Raw genomic sequence first — 15,557 nt, forward strand, 5'->3', positions numbered from 1 at the left:
GCAATCGAAACGTGACGTTTGACTTGTTATACGATTTAAAATATTTAAATTGCATCATTATCACCGACTATTATTTTGGTAAAACGGCAAACGTTTGGTCTTATAAAGTAGATTTGCCCAAACAAAACAATTGATTTGTTATTATGGATTTGAAATTTCAACGTCAAATACATCAATTCAAATACAATATTTGCTATTTACTTTCTACTCTTAAAATAAAAAATCACCAGTAAAGATTTGATCAAATAATAGCAATTTATGATTAATAAATTATGGTTATATATATATATATAAATACAATTATCATTTTGATTTTTAAATCTTTCGCTACTCCGAAACATTGTGAAATTAAATAAGGGGAACACACACATGATGCCGACAATGATTGGATATTGATTAGAAGCATTATTATTAAAATTCTTATATTTGACTCGCGAGAATAAAATATAAGTTCATGGGCAGATTCCCAACTCCATTACATATAGAGAGAATTATGTTCGATTGTCAAGGAATAGGTGGACAACTATTTACGTTACAAGATGTTGGTGTGAACATTTATTGAAACGTTGCATAGATTATTCTTTTATACACATTTTCGAGTTTAAATTCTATTAACATGTTCGTTCAAACATCTCGCGACGCTCAACAATATATGAACAACATATCAAAATTATATATATTAGTTACTTTTGTGAGAATACAAATTTATGAACTCGCATTGGTGATATCAGTTATCTAAATAACATGATTATATTCATGTATCGCGTTTTTGCTTCCAAGACGCAGCAAATATTTAAATTTTTTTAAAAATAATTTTGAGTTTTGACAATCAAAAATTTAATTGGATATTGTATGATTCCAATTCCTTCCATCGAGTGTTCATTGAAAAGTTATATTTAACGTTTAATGATTGGCTCCAACTATTCCAGATTTTATGTGAACATAGCTTATGTTCTAAATTTCTACAAAAAATCAACTATAGGCCGTCGTTCTTTAATCTCCAACAATTAGGTCTACGGCCAAAAACAGAGTTACTCGTTTAGATGACACTAGAAATCTAAACAAAATTTGAGTTGAGATCAACAAACACAAAACGGCAGTCCGACGGTGGTACGATAGAGCAGCGGTGGGGTAGAACTGTAGAAGTGGTCTCCAGTCATGGGGTGCTTCTGAAAATGGGTGGAAGATTTTTCACCTTTTTTAAGAGAGGGAAGAGACAGTCTCAAGTCCAGATTTTTTATATTCTGTTGTGTGTTGTCAGTTTTTGATAACATATATTTAATGTTTCTCTCAATCGATCAAAGATCCTTCTACAACTAGGATTTCTCTTCTTTCAAATATCTCATGTTTATCTTATCAACTTTTGAATACATATAATAATATTAAATAAGCCCTTCGCTACCCATGAGATTCTAAAACCTTATAAAATTCTCCTTGGGTAATTCGACCTGTTAGAAATCCACCAGTCATAATTTGATTATGAAACTCCAAGTTTAATTAATCAAATAATCAACTATTGTTGTTTTATCATAATCTCGATCGAAGATAAGACATTACCGATGTGATGAGAGTACAAAACTCGTTGTTATGATACAAAGTCAAAATTTCGAAGATAAACTTTTCCACTTATTCAATTTTTGGCACTCGCAAAATTTGGAATTACTTCAACAAATTTATGTTATATCTTCGAGTAATCATAGTGATATCATGTATGCAACTAGAGAAGCATTTTCCCTAAAGCACAATTCATACTCAACCGAGAGATTCATTTCACTATTAACTCATCAAATCACATAGAATATCCACATTCGTAGGTGAGCGATGAATATCTGACTACAAAGCATAAGCTCATATGAATATCGAAACCACACCCAATTTCGCTACTTGATGACCCTCACGAAGTCGGCAAACGAGTCAAAGTGCATCACTAGTTTGTAGACCCTCTAGATTGTCCTCAATCAAAGGACTAATGATGTACAACCATAACCGTTGACTAATCCACATGATAAGTGATAACCATTTCGAAAGTGTGATGTAGGATTGTTCAGTGACTCATCATATGATCACTCATCTGCATGATTAAACATCTTCATGTTCTTACCAATAAAACATGGTGTTTAACATCACATATGTTAGTATCGAACAAATTTATCCTTATCTTAGACGACTGAATCGAATAGGAACAAGTTTAGAATATATGAAACTTTTAAATATGTTTCATGATCGAGTGACATGTACAACCTTATTTTACTAAACATATTTAATATTTTTATATACATACCTTGTATGTGTATACAAATAAAATAAATATCATAATTTATTAAAACATAAAATATTATTAAAATAAAAATTGTTTATTACATAAAAATCAATAAAATGTAAGCTACAAATTAGTTTTCTTAATTAGTTTTCTTAACATCTACTCTAATAATTAATATTGCTGGAAATTTTATTACACAAAGATTGTTAGGATATTAATTTAGGACCCCGATTAAAGAAATGATACTCAATATCATACAAGTACGTGTGAAATTGAATTGCCTTATTCATGTTATTTCACGACCAAGTCACTTTCGTGATCTCTGGCATCTTATATATTTAATTTAATTTAATATGAATTTTGCAAGATCACGTCATTTAATAAAACAAAAACTTATGTGTGACGATCTCACGGATCGTATTTTGTGAGACATATCTCTTATTTGGGTCATCCATGAAAAAATATTACTTTTTATGCTAAAAGTATTACTTTGTATTGTGAATATCGATAAGGTTGACCTATCTCACAGATAAAGATTCGTGAGATCGTCTCACAAGAGATCTATTCTTTAATAAATTCAATTTAACTAGAGAAACAATTTTTTTTATATAATTTGATAAAATATTTAATTTCGAAATCTTCATATTTTCTATGGTTTAAAATTTCCATCAATAATAAAGGAAAATAATCAGAATTTTATATTAACTACTTCATGTTATGATAACTATTTAAGATACAAAATATATACTATATTGTAAATAACATTCCAATAAAAAGATGCAATTGAGATAAGTGGTGTAGAACTTTGGAATTCATTCAACTAAATTACATTATATTACATAATCTATACAAAAATCCACTTCCTCGATTTTTCGATGTATACCAGATAAACTCTAATACTAATACAATATTGTGTAAACTATATTAGTCAGATATACGATTAATATTTCATATAACCTACACATATTATGTGTGTATGTGTGAGAATATGTACCATGGGAAATAATCAATCCACTTGTTGGCACGAAATCTATGATTACATATTTAATGAAAAAATCCACCGTCAAATGTCCGATTAATTTAATTTGTATTTGGTAATGAAGAAATACGTACACACATCGTTCTTTTGGCGATTTTATAATGAAATTTATCATAGTAATAACACAATTAAAATTAGTTTTATTATCAATGTAAATTAATACTATGCAATAATATTTATTTTTTAAAAAAATAATTTTTGACATTTCTATTTTCATTGGTCAATTGATATCAATGCTACGCCCGCGAAACGGGAAAAAATAATAATTTTTAATTTTCTCCTCCTAAATGATAAAATCAAAATCTGAAGTTTATTAAATTTATCAAGATTGTCAAATCAATGATCACACAGTTAAAAAAAATGACAAAAATTTGTGTGAGACGGTCTCACGGCTCGTATTTTGTGAGACAAATATCTTATTTAGGTTATCCATGAAAAAATATTACTTTTTAAAGTAGGTCTCTTGTGAGACAGTCTCACGAATATTTACCTGTGAAACAGGTCAACTCTATCGATATTCGCAATAAAAAATAATACTCCTAACATAAAAAGTAATATTTTTTCATAAATGACTCAAATAAGATATATGTCTCATAAAATACGACTTGTGAGACCGTCTCACACAAGTTTTTGCCAATTTTTTATTGTGAATATTGATAGAGTTGATCCGTCTCACAGATAAAAATTCGTGAGACTGTCTCACAAGAGACCTACTCAAAAAAAAAATTAATATAAATAATACCACCACCATTAACGGGTCCCACATAGACACGTGGCGGAAACCCAGTAGCCGGTATACCTCGCACGTCTTCGGACGACAGGACAATCCACCGTATAATTAATTATTGGCACCTCTTCATGACAAGAATGAAATCCTATGACAGTATAAAACTATATATACACGGGCCTATCTCTATATGCGGGGTCCCCCGTCTTCCATAGAGTAAACTCAGAAAGGCGCCTTTAGGCTTTTGTGGCTTGTTCGTTTTTTTCGTGGGCTTTCTTTATATTCGTTGCTTTTTGAGGAGGACTGTTCGAATTTCATGTGATTATTCCGAAGGTTTTAAAAGCGAAAGTGGGAACGGGCAGTTTCTTTTTGTTCTTCCAGTCTTGTCCTCCAGTTTTTGGAGATTTTTATGTAGCATGAAGATGTTCAATTCTGTAATTATCTCTCTCTTCCTCTAGACTTTCATGTGTGAACTGTTTCTGTGCTTGAATTTCCTGCATGTTTTTTTTTTCTCTTTAACTTCGTTTCTTTCGTTTATTGTCTGTACGTATTTGGTTGAGTGGGTCGTGTCTTGATCATAAGGGAATACATAGAAAATGCAACGGGATGAGGAGAAAATATTTTACATGTTATAAAGCTTGAATCTTTTGGAGAAATCATACATTTTTGTTGTATCTTTTATATTTAAATTGTTTAAAAGGGTGCTCTTTATTTTGTGGGGTGGATTGAAAAATTGATAAAAAAGCTAAAAGGAAAGCAAAAAAATAAATAAATTAATAAAAAATGAATTCTGTTTTTAAAATATAAGTCGATTGCCCAAATTGCGTCGTCTCTGGCCCAGAAGCCAATCAGATGAAAACGAAGCAGTAATAATTAAAAATTTGAGGCGTTTTGTTGTTGGTTTCAAGTCTTTGCCTTGCTCTTTTGACTTTCATAAACTAAACGTCATAAAGTTTGGAGAATAAGATTGTGTATGAATGCCATATATTGGTAATCAGAATAGATAATCTGTGAGTTTTAAAATTATTCTTAATTTTCTGGGAAAAATATTTTCTGAATTTGATATGTACACATGGATGAGTCAACTAGCGTTTAGTTTAAATGTTTAATTAGCACTTTTGTATGGCATTATCCTTTTAGGCGCCTTCCTGAATTTATTCGATGGAATGATGGTTAGTATATTGGCTGGTGTCGATAATCATGGCTGTGGCAACAGCTCTCGATTTTGTTATTTGTTTCGTTGAGTTTTGATGCTTCTGATAGAGTTTTTCAAGTACTAATGTTGGCATATATTTTCATATGGTATCAATGTCTCAAAAGTTCTTGGTGGACTTTCCCTGGTTTAGGCGACGCCATGGCTTTCTTTTACCATTGATTCTAGTGTTTTTCAACTTGAGTTGGTCTTATCTACGAGTTGTGTAACTTTTCAATCTACTTCGTGGGCTTGTTTTCGTTTTCGCTGATCAGAAACTTGGTTTATTGTTTCAGGTTTCTCTATTATCAGATCCTAAAAGCAGAACATGTCTCTGCAGTCTCATCGTGTCTGCTTCTTTGATTTGTGGCGTTTTCTTTATCGGAAGTGCATGGCTGGGGACTGAAATGTTCGAGGTATTTACTTGCATTATCTGTATTTTGGTAATATGGTTTTACAGCGACATTTTGCAGGTTCAAAACAAAATCGATTCTTTTAATGATATGTTCCATTAATGCAGTTATCGCCTGGATATGGACTGAGCAGGACACATAAATATATAGACTCTGATAACTGCAAGGTGGATTTAATTTCCCTGTATGAGCATAATCGGCATTACCGGTTTAAATCTCATCGCATATCTCTATAACTTACAGATTGTATCTTTGTAAATTAACTTATAATGAATGATTCTCGATTCTGAATTCGTAGGAATTATCAAAACCGAACTCGATAGAAAATGTTGCAAGAGAGAATACACATATGGAGAAATGCAAAGTTTGTCATTTATATTATTATCTTTGCTTTGTTAAGTTCATCTTTTTCTAGCATCCTCTTCTTCGAACTAAACGTCTTTTTTCTTTTTCTTTTTTAATTTCAGAGAGAATGCAGGCCTGTCGGTACTGAAGCTTTGCCAAAAGGAATCGTTTCGGCAACATCGAACTTGGAAGTGAGCAGCCTAACAGGTCCCATATCGGAAAAAGTATGTGATCCATGTTAAAAAAATTCAAAAGTATGATAACCTGTGATAATCATTTGTGGCATCTCTGATCATCTTTGTGCTTATTTTGAATAGTTAGTGCATGATTTCTCAAGGATCTCACTTTATGGCTTAATTAGAGATTTCAATAAACTAATTGGTAGGGAAGGCGAGAGATCATTTTTTTAGGCTCGCGTAGGATAACGTAGTCAGAGCAGCTGGTTGAGATGGATACATATACTTGACCATTTTGTGAATTTTGAATATTTGGAGTAGAAATACCCAATATTATAGGAAGGAATAATCGACTTGTCTTGAGTATGAATACCAACAATCAGGGTCATACCCTTTCCCGCAATTTTATTTTATTTTTATTTTTTTTCTAAAAAAATACTAGTTTGCCACCCAAAAGTCATGAAATCAGCTTTCCTTCTTCCACTCCTGGGGCTCTCCCCTGCAAACAAAGTAACCGACCATTTATGTGATTGACATCAATGGATCATTTTTCTGGTTTAATGACTATTTTACGAATAAAAACCTATGGTTCTACCCCTCGATTTTTGGGCTGTATAAATTAATAATAAAACTATTAGATGTTGGTGCTCATGCTCTGTAATTTGATAAACTTTCTTACATTGTGAAATGGAACGAGAGTTCTGAAAGAAAATGGAGACAGTGTTATTAAAGTTGGTTAATAAAAACGAGGATAATTTTTTTTGTTCCCGTGTGAAAATTTCCATTTTTCTCTATTAGTAATAACTATTGAGTTACAATATTGATTATCCTGCTAGTATTTTTTTTTGTTTGTTTTCGTATACTTTATTCATGATACGCGGTATTTTGTAATCAGGGTGAGACAATGCTTTCAAAAAGTTTGTTGGCCATTGCAGTTGGGATAAAGCAAAAAACACTGGTGAACAAAATTGTTGACAAGGTATTATTCGCCTTTCCTTTACATTCCTGAGTATGAATAGTGAAAATCAAATGATGTCACGAATTTTTCGTAGTTTTTGGCAAATGATTTTGTCGTGATGCTTTTTCACTATGATGGAATTGTCGAAAGTTGGAATAAGGAATGGGGTGACAAAGTCATTCATGTCTCTGCCATAAACCAAACAAAATGGTATGTATCTTAAACATGTTTCACAAGAAATGAAGAAACTAAGTGACACATCATTTTTGCCAATGGCGAATAGTCATATTTATATGTCGAACATCTTTATCAATGGGATAGGTGGTTTGCCAAACGGTTTCTACATCCTGATATCGTTGCTGAATATGAATATATCTTTTTGTGGGATGAAGACCTAGGAGTCGAATATTTTCATCCGGGAAGGTACAAACGTGTGACTTTGGTATTGCTTAGTAGTGAAATTTTTTAATAACGTTTTCTTGTAACATTTCACTTTTTAGATATGTGTCAATTATCGAGGAAGAGGGACTTGAAATTTCACAACCTGCTCTTGATTCTGGCAAATCCGAGGTTCATCACGAGATTACAGTCCGCAGAAGGAGATCAAGGGTGCACAGGTTAGAAAAAGTCATGTATTTAGTGTTTCTCATGTCACCTGGTCTTTGAAAAATTGGAAATTTTCTTGATTCATTGTATCCAAGATTTTATGTAAAAAATGGGCATTTTGCTTACAATAGTGATTTTTATGTCCTATCTAATCTCTTCCATCCATTCTGTGAATAGGAGATACTATAAGCTTACAGGCGGTGGAAGGTGTTATGGAAACAGCACAACCCCTCCCTGTGTTGGGTAAGAATCACATCTATTACGTTTTTGTATAAATTTTCACGAGATTGGAGTAACTATTGTGGTTCAAGCGTAATAGCAAACGTACCACCCCTAACTGAATTTCAAAATAATCATATCAAACAAGAGAACACAGTTTTGCTCATTGTATTGGGATGTTTGAGATAGTATGTTTAATGTTTTCTCTGATTCTTTCGAATAGTATTAGGACCATACATTTAGGTTTCACTAAATTTGTTAGGGATTCTTTGTGCTTATTCATCTGGGTATTTTATGAATGTAAGTATCAATTAAAATTATTGTATGTTAATTTAACTTTTTCATGAAATATTTAAGTTGATTTTATGAAATTTTGTCAATTTTTTTTATTAAAAAAAAAATACTTTAAGAACACAGGGTGTTATGTATATGCCACTTGTGACTTCGGTCACAACCGAAACATTCATTCTCCCTTTTCGCAAAGAAAAATAATACATATGCAGTAGTTGTGAATCTCTTGCATAAAATTTGATTATACCTTCCAACTCCGTAAATTCGAAACGTGGTGCAGTTGGGTTGAGATGATGGCTCCCGTGTTTTCAAGAGCAGCTTGGCGTTGTGTGTGGTATATGATTCAGGTAAAACTAAATCTTCGCGCTCTTGCAATTGTTGTTTATGTTGTATATTTGCATTATTTGTGTTAGTGATGAAGTTTCTGAACAAAACTAAACCATATAATGCTTACTACATAAAAGAAATTAAATGGAAACAATATGATATGAAGAATAGGAAGTGATTATTAAATTTTAAATGAATGTAAAGCTAAAATAAGATGATCTTGTTTGGGCGTTTTCTGATTCGATACATACTTGTATAACCACTCATCCACTTTGTCATGAGTGAGGGAGGCACAATCACGTTACGATTCCCCTTCTGAAAACAAATATTAATGTCCCCTTACAGAACGACTTGATCCACGCTTGGGGCCTCGATATGCAGCTTGGTTATTGTGCACAGGTAAGTTTTCATCTGAATTTTAGTTCTCGTTTGATTAATTGCATTCATCGCGGAACAAAAGTCGTTCACTTTTAGTACAGGGTGATCGTACAGTTAAAGTTGGTGTGGTCGACGAGGAGTATATAATTCATTTTGGTTTCCCTACACTTGGTGGCCTTTCAAATGAAAATAAGGTATCACGTCTCTTATTTCATGAACTGATTTGTATAATGTTTGATGCAAACACGTTCCCACAAGTGAGAACGATCGAGGTTGGATTTAGGTATTCTTGAAGGCGAAACCTATAAATAAATTAACAAAAATCTAGAAATTTATTTCATTTATGCCCCCATTTCCCTTGTGCATTATTTATGTGTATTTCAATGAAATATTATTTTTCTCGACTAGCATCGTTGTTTTTCAAATGCAGACAAGCACAGAATCATCACTGTCAAAGAACTCGTCAGATTTGGAGCCACTGGTATGATTTCTTGATTCAAATTGTGTTGTTACACTATGCCACAAGATCCCGGAGTTAAATATATCTATCCATCCTCTACAAATTTCAGGCAACTTCAGTTAAATACGAGATTGACAACAGATCAGCGGTACGTTGTAGTCTCAAGTTCAATATATGCCTAGCTAGCTAGCTTACTACAATATATGCTGATTTACTCGTACTCATGCAGGTTCGGCTACGATCCTATAATGAAATGAAGATGTTTAAGAACCGGTGGGATAACGCAGTCAAGGAGGACGAGTGTTGGATCAACCCTTTTAAACAACCACAATAGCAGAAGTTTAAACAACAAAAACACAATTTATGGGGAAGGCTGATGATACATGTACAGAAAGAAACAGATATTCCAGAAGAATACTCCTTACATTTTTTTTTCGCAGCATAGTGATGAAATACAGCCAGTTCTGAAGATTGCCGCTGATTCGGAAGTTGGCATTCTTTTTTCGCTCGTCGTCTGGATCGAACTTGGGTTCTGAATTTTTCTAAGATATATATATGTTTTAATGATATGTATCTTTTGTAGAGGCCAATTGAACATTGTAACAATTCCCCTTTCAGGGAATACAAAATGAAAAGACATTTTTTTGGGTTATTTATCGATTTATGTACAAAAGGAAGCCTTTGTTCCGACGCATTCTTTTATTATTATTATTTGGAAAAAAAATCCTTTAGGTAGCAGCCCATCATACCATCTGGAGATCATTGATGTGGAGTCGAAAGCTACTAAAGAAAGGATTAAGTTGGCGAATTGGTAAGGGTGAGGGTATCGGGGAAAGGTCGATCCTGTGCCCCCACACCACTGCCTGCAGGGGCAGGATGAAATATTCCGGGTATCGGGATATACGTAGACTGTTGGATTTCTTTCTGGTCTTCGGTCACAGAGCTTGTGGCAAATGGGACATGCAAAATATGTAGGAACAAGGATGCGTGTGCTTAATATTTAAAAACATGTGGTGTTAATAGATCATTTATTTTATTGGAGTTTATAACAATCTCAAAATTTCACAAATATGGTGTATGATTATCTTCTCACACATTATTAAGATTGAAGGCCTAGAGGAACTAATATCGGTGTTACCGTCTGTTTTTTTTTTTTTTTTTTTTTTTTTTATCTATATATAATATTATTATCTATTATATATTTTATTAAAGTTGAGGACATGATAATAACAACCTAAGAAAGACACCAATTTTTTCTTTCAACTTTATCTTTATATGATATTAATATTATACTTTTGTTTTTTTTGTTTTTTTTTTTAAATTTCAGCACACATTTTTATTTTTATTTTTTTTATTTCAACAATTCAAATATCAATTTAATCCTTCCATAATTTGTTAAACTTCACTTTCGTCCATCGATAATGATAAAAAAGACTGTACACACACATCGCGTGTACAGAATAGTTAGTTGTCATAAAGCATGATGGTTTAAACTAACTAATTTTTGTGTCTTTGATGTAACATACCTTATCAACTTTAAAAAATCTTTTAAATTTATAAAAAAAATTAATTTCATCTTTCTATATCATTAAATATTTTGATATCATTCCTAATATATATATATATATATATATATATACACACACAAGTATGAATCACATCGCATGCAATAAAGCACTAGTGTATATATATATAAATTCTCTCGAATTACAAAAAATGTAATCTTTTCATTCAAGGAAAAATATCGTACAAAATATTTTAATAAATTTATAGGTAATATAAACTACCACATCCCAATAAAATATTTTTTTTTATTTTTTCAAATTACAAAAATATTCCATTTTATTTATCAACAAAAATATTTTTGAAAAAATTAATTACACAAACACAAACCAGTACCTGAGGATATGTCTCTTATGAAAGGATCTCACGAATCTTTATATGTGAGACGGGTCAACCCTACCGATATTTACAATAAAAAGTAATATTCTTAGCATAAAAGTAATATTTTTTCATGGATGACCCAAATAAGATATTCGTCTCACAAAATACGACTCGTGAGACCGTCTCACACAAGTTTTTTGCCCAACTTTAATTTGATTTCGTAGTAACATGTGGTTTAGGTAACTGAATTCAAAAAATATAATTTACTTTCAGTTACTAAAATTTAGTATTAAGAAGTATTCTTAAAGGAATTTCAGTATGTTTATGTTGTATTTGAAAATATATGGATCCACATATCAATTTGAATTTATTTTTTTTTATAAATTTCAGTTATATAATTTGTAGTTATAATAGATAAAAAATTATTATTAATCTGTTGAGGTTATGATAGAGTTAGTATGACACCAAAACACTTTTCTAGGTATAAAAAATAAAGAGAATAATATTTAACTTATAATTAGACTGAAGATACCAATAAAAACTTTTGTAGCAACAATTAAAAAATTGGAGAAGTGATTAATGATTATTTGATGGATATAAAACGAGAAAATCAAAATCACAATAATTTCGAAACACTTGATTTACACATAGATGATAATGATAATCAAAAAAATGATTATTGGAGTTTCTGTTGTGAACAAACTGGATGAAAAAAATAATGTTAATATTATTGAAGATGATTAATATATGAATCAAGAGAGTTTGTTTCCTTTGAGTGTTAATGATCCATAAAGGACTGAACACTTACTACTTCATCAAAAGTTATAGCTAATTGTAATATTATAACTCAAATCTTTAAAATCGTACAGTAACTCAAAAGCCACATTTTGATTGCTCTATCCCATAGGACAAATATTGAACCTGAACAATCTCTCTCCAATTAATCGCACTTTTTGCAATCAATGAAATTCGAACTCATGACCTTGTCTGTGGTACCAATCGTACGAACAAGCGCTTGTTGCTTTAACAAAACCTATAGCATGTGGCAACGGTACAACTCAAATATTTTAAACGGTACAACAGCTCAAGCGTTATGTATTTATTTTTGTACCAGATCAAGACAATTATTGTACCGCAATGATCTCTTACTCAATAATTTCACTCATTGCAATAAATGAGAATCAAACTCTTGATTTTGGCTCTAATATCAATGGTAGGATATAGCGTTTGCTGCTTCACCAAGGACTATAGCTAGTGGTAACGGTTCAACTCAAATCATTTAAACCATACATCAGATTAAACATCACGTTTCAATTGCTCTATCCAATAGGGATAATTATTGTACCGCAACAATTTCGCTCTGTAATTATACTCCTTGCAATCAATGAGAACTGAACCTTTGACTTTGTCTCTGATACCAATTGTAGGACCGAGCGCTTGCCACTTTACTAAAATTTATGGATGGTAGTAACAATGCATCTCAAATATTTTAAATTTTACAACAGCTCAAGCATCAAATTTCAATTGCTCTATCCAGCAGAGACAACTATTGCATATCAAAATTTTTTTCTCAATAATTACTCTTTGCCATCAATGATAATCGAACTCATGAACTTGACTCTAATATCAATTAAAGGACCGAGAATTCACCACTTCACCAAAATTTATAGGTTGTGATAATGGTGCAACTCAAATATTTTAAACCATAGAGAAACTCAAGCATCACTTTCTATTGTTTTACCCAGCAGAGACAATTGTTGTACTCCAATAATTTTCCTCCAAATAATTGTACTTTTTGCAATCAATGAGAATCAAACTCGTAATTTTGACTCTGATACTAGTTGTAAGACCGAATGGTTGTCGCTGGACCAAATGTTATAGATGGTGGTAACGAAGCAACTTAAATATTTTAAATTTTACATCAGCTCAAGCGTCACACATCGATCGCTCAACCAATCAGGGATAATTATTGCACCTCAACGAGCACTCTCCCAATAATTGAAGTTCTTGCAATCAATCTTTGTCGTTTCACCAAAAACTATAATTAATGGTAACTGTTCAGCTTAAATATTTTAAATCATACAATAGCTCAAGCACGTGCCTATTGTTCTACCAATCATGAATAATTATTGCATTCCAACAATCTCTCTCCCTATAATTACACTTTTTGCAATCAATGAGAATCGGACATCTGACCTTGGTTCTGATACTAATTGTAGGACCGAACGATTGCCACTTTATTAAACGCTATAACTGGCGGTAACTGTGCAACTCAAATATTTTAAACTATAAACAACTCAAGATCTATGTTTCGAATGTTTTACCTAGCATGGATAATTATTGCACTCTAACAAACTCCCTCTCAATAATTGCACTTCTCACAATCAATGAGAATCGAATTCGTGATCTTGGATTTAATATTAATTGTGAGACCGAGCGCTTGTCATTTAACCAAAAGGTATAACCGATGGTAATGGTGCAATTCAAATCTTTTAAACTGTACAAAGCTCAAGCACCATATTTCGATTGATCTACCCAGCAGGGACAATTATTGTACTCCAACGATTTCCCTCTCAATAATTACACTCTTTTCAAACATAAGAGTCGAATCTGTGATATTGACTCAGATATAAATTATAGGACCGAGTGCTTATCGCTCCATCTAAAGTTATAGCTTGTGGAAACGGTGCAACTCAAATATTTTAAACCATACAGTAACTAATATCCAAAAATATAAGATAAATACCTTAAATATTAAGCACATATTAGCTGAAAATGATACAAATAAATATCATGTTGACATGTTTTGACCAATTTTTTTTAAAACGAAAAAACAGAGGTCAATTATTCGAGGAGGACAAATTTTCAATTTTGACTCAGACCTTCAAAATCTCAGGTATAACACTGTTAATAAGCACACAATGCTTGCAATATACATAAGAACACTAATATATCTGATGCTACACGAAATTCAAGTGATCAATCAGTCAGGGTGAATACGTTATTATGAGAGAATATCCGCTACTTTTGCGTCCACGCCAGTAAATCTCGGGGTCACCACCTATGTCACGAATTGAGGTTAGAGGTGTCGGGAGATACCCGGTGAAAAATCCTCCAACCCTCAAGTTAGCAAACACCTCAAGATATGTACTCACAAAAGCTAGAGACTTTTGGAGCATATAATGAGAGAATGTGAATATCCCCTAAAATGGAGAGATAGTTCCTATTTATAGACTTCCGTGATGGGTCAAGGCCTTGAATATCATGAGCTCTCTATTGAGCCTATTTTCCTTAATTAATGGCTCATACCAATCTTTACAATCTTAATCAATTTTTAATTATGCCAAACTAATATTCATAAAAATAAAAAAATGTTCTAAACTAACAGCCATCATAAGCCCCCCACTCTCGAACACCTATACTTTACTGAAGGTGACCGAGAGTACAAATTTAACCGAATAAAAAGTTTTCCCCCACGCCCCAAATAAAATAAAATATAATAGATTAACAAATTCGTTTTATTCTTCATTTTAATTCTGCAACTAGGTCAAACCCTACCTCCCTATACAAGGGTCCCACATGCCTCATTCCTCTCCAGACTTCTCTGCCGCCATGTCAGGTATCACCTTTTGCTTTGTTGTCTTTCTTTATGAGTCATTATTCTTGCTTTTATAATATATACATATATTCACATGCTTTTCTTTTATTTTTTGAATGTGTGCTTCATGAAACAATCGTCTCTCTTCTCCCTTCTATTTGGTTCACTCTTGTAATTTTGTGAGCCACCTTGGAACTCTTCGACGATGACTCCTTGGTCTGACCTTGGTGGAGAAAAATGTCTGAAAGCTCCGGCGATACCATCCTCTTCATGGTGCCCTTCTCTTCTGCAAACCGATCGAAATCATAAGTGCCCCGTGACCTGTAAATCGCTCAAGTTTTCCAAAAATGGTGGCTTGTTTTGCACACTTTCTTATTTTCTGTTGGTGTTCACTGAAGGAAATAGTTGTTATTTGACGAATGGCGCTTGTGTGAGGGTTCTTGGTTGGGCTGGGGATGTCTTTGCTGTTTGATTTTGAAGAAATTGTTATTTTCTTGGATTAGTTTGGTTCAGGGACTGCCACATTCTGATGTGCTCCCCGTGTTTATGGTTCAACCGAGGATCTATTTGCATTTTTTATTCTCCTTATCATATTTGTTCACATTTTTTGTATGAATTTTTCTAAAATTAATATTTTTCCTCCTCCTTTATATTCACTTGCTTGTGCTTGAAAATGGTATTTTT

The 15,557-nt window shown here is 32.4% G+C and overlaps 1 protein-coding gene across 2 annotated transcripts; it reads left to right on the plus strand.

Annotated features, from left to right (window-relative positions):
* Positions 1-4,166: 4,166 nt before the first annotated feature.
* Positions 4,167-10,018, plus strand: LOC140815108 (uncharacterized). 2 transcript variants are annotated; one of them, XM_073174220.1, is made up of 16 exons: positions 4,168-4,460; positions 5,515-5,634; positions 5,739-5,798; positions 5,930-5,995; positions 6,099-6,200; positions 7,048-7,131; positions 7,205-7,320; positions 7,432-7,533; positions 7,611-7,727; positions 7,894-7,959; positions 8,507-8,573; positions 8,899-8,952; positions 9,033-9,125; positions 9,362-9,412; positions 9,501-9,539; positions 9,621-10,018. In XM_073174220.1, exons 1-16 carry the CDS (start codon positions 4,443-4,445, stop codon positions 9,723-9,725), a joined length of 1,260 nt encoding a protein of 419 aa, XP_073030321.1. In that variant the 5' UTR covers positions 4,168-4,442; the 3' UTR covers positions 9,726-10,018. The 2 variants fall into 2 exon arrangements, with proteins under 2 accessions (XP_073030322.1, XP_073030321.1); XM_073174221.1 differs by lacking the exon at positions 9,501-9,539 and having other exon boundaries at positions 4,167-4,460; positions 9,362-9,439; positions 9,621-9,732.
* Positions 10,019-15,557: the final 5,539 nt, after the last annotated feature.

The sequence above is a fragment of the Primulina eburnea genome, chromosome 15, assembly GCF_022965805.1.
Source record: "Primulina eburnea isolate SZY01 chromosome 15, ASM2296580v1, whole genome shotgun sequence".
Lineage (NCBI taxonomy): Eukaryota > Viridiplantae > Streptophyta > Magnoliopsida > Lamiales > Gesneriaceae > Primulina > Primulina eburnea.

Excerpts from the sequence above, each read along its gene's own strand:
- LOC140815108 (XM_073174220.1), top strand. Across the intron at positions 5,635-5,738 it reads TGGGGACTGAAATGTTCGAG|TTATCGCCTGGATATGGACT; the intron begins GTATTTACTTGC and ends CCATTAATGCAG. Across the intron at positions 7,321-7,431 it reads GCCATAAACCAAACAAAATG|GTGGTTTGCCAAACGGTTTC; the intron begins GTATGTATCTTA and ends TCAATGGGATAG.